The 5,676-nt window shown below is 46.9% G+C and overlaps 1 protein-coding gene across 1 annotated transcript in view; it reads right to left on the bottom strand.

The window, feature by feature from the left end:
- Positions 1-597: 597 nt before the first annotated feature.
- FAM234B (family with sequence similarity 234 member B) overlaps positions 598-5,676 on the bottom strand; it is a 28,235-nt gene continuing 23,156 nt past the window's right edge. The window contains exons 6-10 of the mRNA XM_028491041.2: positions 2,652-2,799; positions 2,168-2,309; positions 1,032-1,175; positions 775-856; positions 598-654 (exon numbers count right to left, since the gene is read on the bottom strand). Of these exons, the coding sequence (XP_028346842.1) occupies positions 637-654; positions 775-856; positions 1,032-1,175; positions 2,168-2,309; positions 2,652-2,799 (534 nt within the window). The 3' untranslated portion in view covers positions 598-636. The remainder of the gene's footprint in view (positions 655-774; positions 857-1,031; positions 1,176-2,167; positions 2,310-2,651; positions 2,800-5,676) is intronic.

Here is a 5,676-nt window from a genome sequence, read left to right as displayed (position 1 = left end):
CACAGCCACCATCTGCGCACCTGGCGCAGAACCTGGCATACGTGAGAGGCAATGATTAAGTGTTTGTTGAAGTCACTCTCAGGGAACAGGGTACAATCGTATATAAATACATATTTCATGCTGCAGATAAACCAAAACGCTCAGTCGATTATAAAAGACAAGAAATTTTAAAAACTCGAATTCTGCCTGTAATGTTAAAGGAATGAAAACTGTCTATCCAGTCATTAAATCCTCACAATATACAACCTGACATAAAATCAGAATGACCTATTTGTGTCCTTGGAACACACCCTACCGTCTATCTCAGGGAGCTGGAGCTCCTGGAGCTCCTGCCCCTGGCTGCCCACCCTCCTCTAGAAACACAGTTCAGCTGCAAGGCTCTGCTCACCTTTCCCGCCTTTATGAAGTCCTCGTAACAGCCTAGCCAGCCCGGCTAGCCCACCTTCTGTGAAATCTAGGAGTATGTGTACTGAAGGAGTACATTTATTTATACCTGCCTTTCCCCATCAAGAGACTTCAGAAGGCTCCTGTACATGGAGAATCCAGAAGGAACTCCTGCATAGGAAGGAGGGCAGCTAGAAAAGCTTCTGATGCTGTAGGGTTTAGCACTGCATTGTGACTTTTCATTTTATCCATTCAGCTAGACTTGGAGCTCTTTGAAGGAAGAGACCATATTTCAGGTTCTTTTTATTTCTCACGATGCCTAGCGCAGGGCTGGACACCCAGTTTATACTGGATATATGTTTTGACTGATCCTGAGTCCCCAGGTTTTACCTTTTTCAGCCCAACTCCATTGGGTATCTGCAGAAGGAAGTCTAACGTCTGATCATCCGTGAAATACCCAGGAGTAGGCTGGCTGCAAGTGAGAACAACGTGATTGATCAGAGGTAAAGGAGAAAAAGAGGAGAACCTAACTCCTTCCCGCCCCCTTCCCTTGCACTAGCCCCAGATATCCAGCAATCAATCTGGGTGATTTGGAAACGTGGGCAAGTGGAACAAAAAGCAGACACGAGGAGAAGCACACTGCCAACCTGCGCAGGCCTTGGAGGCTCAAGGTCCAGGAAGGTGTGAGATTTTGCCCCTGAAGCAGGACAAGGCCTTGTCTGGTGGTGATCAGGAAGTTGCTGCTGTTGGAATCCGGCACCTTCACCGTCTGGAGGAGCTCCACCCCATCACTGAGTTAAACAAGACCCCGAAAGTTAGTCTCAGGCTTGGATGAGATTCCTGCCCTGCTTACTTTGGCTTTTCCTCTCGGCGTACGTGTGTGTATAGACCCTTGCATTTGTCTTCCACCAGTGTCTTGTCAAGCAGGGCGCTCTGCCATTCCAGTTGAATCTCCTTTTCTTGGTTTCCCTAGAAACCAAGGAGCCCTAGAAAACTCAGGCAAGTTCAGAAGGAACTGACAGGAGAAGTGCATCTCACACTGGATGCTCTGGGAAAGATAACAGAGCTGAGGACCCTGGCAGGGAAGGAGACGGAGGTCGGAACAGGATGCCTGAAACTGTCGTTAAGCTCGGACAGCTGCTCACCCTCTACACTTCATCCAGTTACTTCTTCCTCTGTACAACCGGGACCACTCTATTTAACATCTGTCGCATGCACTGACACAGTGTGATACTGCCTAAGAAGATGCTAGAAAATGATTTGAAGCTTCTGGGAGGAAAAGAACGAAGACAATTATTACCCAGGCCTGGGGTGAAATGAGTAAAATCCACGGTAGATAACAAACAACATGCTTTTTGTTAAGAAATAAACAAGAAAAAAAAAAAAACCAACAAGATTTCATGGATGCTGCCCTTGCTTCTGCCAAAATGATTCTTCAACTAAGAGTAAAGTAAGGCCGATCCTTCAGCACAGTTTTACAAGCAGTTGTGTTAAATAAATCTATCCCCCTACCTGAGGTTCCCCTGTCTCACCCTGCCCTGCACTGACTGCCACGCCAAACAAACATCCTTCTTCGCCGCCCAGGTGCGAAGTGAGCACACGCCATGGTCACCCACACGTAGACGTCAACGCTTCAGGTCACCAAGAGAAGAGCACTTAACCAGATCAGAAGGTGGTATATGAAGGCCAGCACTGTTTTCTCCCCAAACCTCTGCCCACGTGTTCACCGGCCCAACCAGACAATGACTTGGTTTCACTGTGACGGGGCCAGACGGCTGCCCACCTGTAAATGTCAATGAGCTCAGACAGGTTGATGGATCTCCGCTTCTCCCACTCGGGCTCGTCTATCTGCAGGGAAGGTGGTAAGCTGTCTCGATTTTGGGCTTGAACAAAAATGTCCCGCAGGGCGACAGCCTGGATGTTTCCTAGCAGCACAGAAGAACCAATACGGAGAAGGTGAACTTTACAGCACTTTCCCAGGGTAAGGATGGGAGCGAGAGACCCAGAGCCTGGGCAGGTGGATGGGTCCAACACAGCCCGCCCGGCCCAGCAGGGAACGAGTGGGGAAGTGCTTAAGTGGACGCTGGGCAGAGCTTCTCACTGGAGAAGAGTGAATGCCCTGCGGCAGGGGGCCCGGGCAGAGGAGGTGACAGGGGGCTGGTGTCAGTGACTCCAGGCTTTCTGACTCCAGGCTTTCTCTCCGTCACACAGGGAGGCCTCACCATACACCCATGGGGACAGTAGCAAAGATGAGCCTTGCTTCTTACCAAAGCCAAACAGGATGTAGGCAGCCCCGCTGGTGGTGATGTAAACCTGAGGGCCGATTAGGTTCCCCACTCCGACGATGTTGTACTTCACGGGTCGGCCCACGGGACTCCCTGTCCGGCCAGACACCAGCAGAAAGCACAGATCTGGCTGACAAAGTGAAAGACGGGTGTTGCATCCATAGAAGCCTTATCGTTTCCGAATCAAATCGTTTCTCTAGACAGTCATCGCTTCCTCATTAGCTAAGAGGTCAGAAACACCTCCCACAGTTGGAAAGGCCAAAGCCAGGCCCACTGCGTTCTATTTCCCTGGAAGTTAGAAAGTGGGGCAAATGCCTCCTTCCCTTGTTAGACGGTAGCTCGGGCAAGTTCTCCAAAGCACAGTTGTTACTGACAAGCAGTCTCCTGAGGCAAAGAACTCTATCTAGCCTAGAGCTAAACAGAGTACAGCCCACCCCGTGTCTCTACCCCCATACCCAGAAATCCCTAGTAACATGTGGTCCCAGGAGAATCAGCGCAGGCAGTGTGCTCCCATCATGACATACACACCTGGCCTGGCCACCATCAACCTCACTATCAAGCGGAGATCAGCAAACCTCTTCTGTGAAGTGCCAGACAGTAAATAGTGTACGTTTTGCCAGCCAGATGGTTTCCGTAGCAGCTACTCTACTCTGCCACTCTAGCGTGAGAGCAGCCATAGATAATACATGAATGAGCAGGTGTGGCTACGTCCCAGTAAAACTTTAGGGAAACAAACTGCAGGCCATAGTTTGCCAACCCCTGCGCTAGAGGATTTTCTTTGGGGAATAGAGTCACTGGTTGGGAAATATAAGGACTACATCGATATCTTGACTTCAGTAAAGCTTTTGACAGAGTTTATCATCATGAATTCTCATGGACAAGATAAAGAAATTGTGGTTCTCAGTGTACCCCGAGAAAGGGCCAATGCCAGCCCAGAGGGAGGTTTCAGTGGAATGTCACAGCACCCAGCTATGATCTCATTCCTATTAATCACTCTTATCAAAGGCCTGAATGAACAGAATTCAAGTTTATCACAAAACTGAGAGCGATAGGTAATATGCTGTTTGACAAACTCAAAATTCCAAAAAGTCTTAGACTGGAAGATGGGTCAAAATCTGGAAGAAAAGATTAGGCCATTAATTAAAACGTGGCTATTTTATGGTAACAAGACTCATCGTGGTGATCATTTTGAAATGTAGAGAAATATCAAATCAGTAAGTTGTTCACCAGGAACTAACACAGTGTTGTAGGTCACTTATACTTCAAAAACAAATAAACTCACAGAAAAAGAGATCAGATATGTGGTTACTAGAGGGAGGGATGGTAGGACGGAGGACTGGATGAAGGCAGTCAAAAGGAACAAACTTCCACTTATAAGATAAGTAAGTACTAGGGATACAACGCACAACATGATAAACATAAAAACACTGCTGTACATTATACACGAAAGTTAAGAGAGTAAATCCTAAGAGTTCTCATCACAAGGAAAAAATCTTTTCTATTTCTTTAATTTTGTATCAATACGAGATAGCGGATGTTCACTAAACTTACTGTGGTCATCATTTCAAGATGTATGTAAGTCAGATCATTACGCTGTACACCTTAACCTTAGACAGTGCTGTATGCCAATTATATCTCAATAAAACCGGAAGGAAAAAAAATGAAAGAAGTAGGGAAAAAAGACGTGGGTGTTTTAACGGGTTATAAACAAAAACTGATTCTTAGAAAAGCTCTCACGGCCTTTGGCTGCATTTATAGAGATACAGAGTCTATATCAAAAGAAGCAACCATTTCCCTATGTTGATATAACCGGTTATATTACAAATAGAATACTGTTTTCATTTATGGGTACCACATTATAAAAGAGATATGAGCAAAGTGTAGTGAAAAAAGAAAGGAATCAAGAAAGAGAGGGGTGTGTATGATTTTGCATGAGGGACAGTGTGAGAAATTGGGGCTGTTTATAGAAAGCCTGCTATTCTCAAGGCTTCAGGGGCACCAGGCTTCCAGCAAGAAAGGGCTTTCATGTAGAAAGAGGATTAGATTCAGAGTATTCTATGGAGCTGAAGCCGGCACCATGAATGGAAGCTACGAGAAAGCAGATTTCTCGCCCATAAGAACTTTCTAGAATGGGCCAAGAACCAAATGGACTGCCTCACCAATGAGCATCATTGCCGTCCGCCGGGGGGCTCAGAGGGAATGGGTGCCACGGTATTCGGAACAGTGTATCAGCGACTGTAGCGCAGTGCGAGAGGGTTAACTTCACGGCCTCTAAGGTCCCTTCCCACTGACATGCTAGCCCAGACCTGTTCTCTAACCCCAACCACGTCCAGGTGCCCCAAGCCCGCCTCACTCCAGCCCCAGATCTAAGAATGCCACCCCTCTAAATCATAGACCTAATACGTCCCATTCCTTCTTCCACATCTGCAGCCCAGGGCAAACACATTCCTCAGGTCCTTTTTCGCTGGTATAGAGGTCAGAAAAGTCAGTATGAAGATGAAGCTACTGCTCTGAACCCACCACTTCTCCAAGATCTTTCTAGTCTTGCCTATCACTTTCCAGGCAGAATGGAGACTAGTCCATATCCCCTCCCTCCACCACCATATCCCCTCCCTCCACCACCAAAAAAGGCACAGAGTAGAAGCAGGTGAGAAGCCATTCCTGTAACAGAGCCCCCTTGCTAGGGAGGGTCCCTCAGTCAGACCTGAACTGTCAACCGGTCCACCACCGCTGGCTAGAAGACAGATGTGATGTCAAGGCCAAGATTTTTAAACTTGTTCGGGACACATAAATCTGTTCACTGCCTTGCTATGCTTCTGCTAACAACCATAATTCCTTTAAAAAGAAACTCCCCTATTTGTAGTGAGGTGGATGAGCCTAGAGTCTGTCATAGAGTGAAGTAAGTCAGAAAGAGAAAAACAAACACCGTATGCTAACACATATATATACATGGAATCTTAAAAAAAAAAAAATTTTGAAGAACCTAGGGGCAGGACAGGAATAAAGA

The sequence above is a fragment of the Physeter macrocephalus genome, chromosome 6 (assembly GCF_002837175.3).
Source record: "Physeter macrocephalus isolate SW-GA chromosome 6, ASM283717v5, whole genome shotgun sequence".
NCBI lineage: Eukaryota > Metazoa > Chordata > Mammalia > Artiodactyla > Physeteridae > Physeter > Physeter macrocephalus.
The sequence above is the reverse complement of the archived record's forward strand: the minus strand, read 5'-3'. Positions and strand labels throughout refer to the sequence as shown.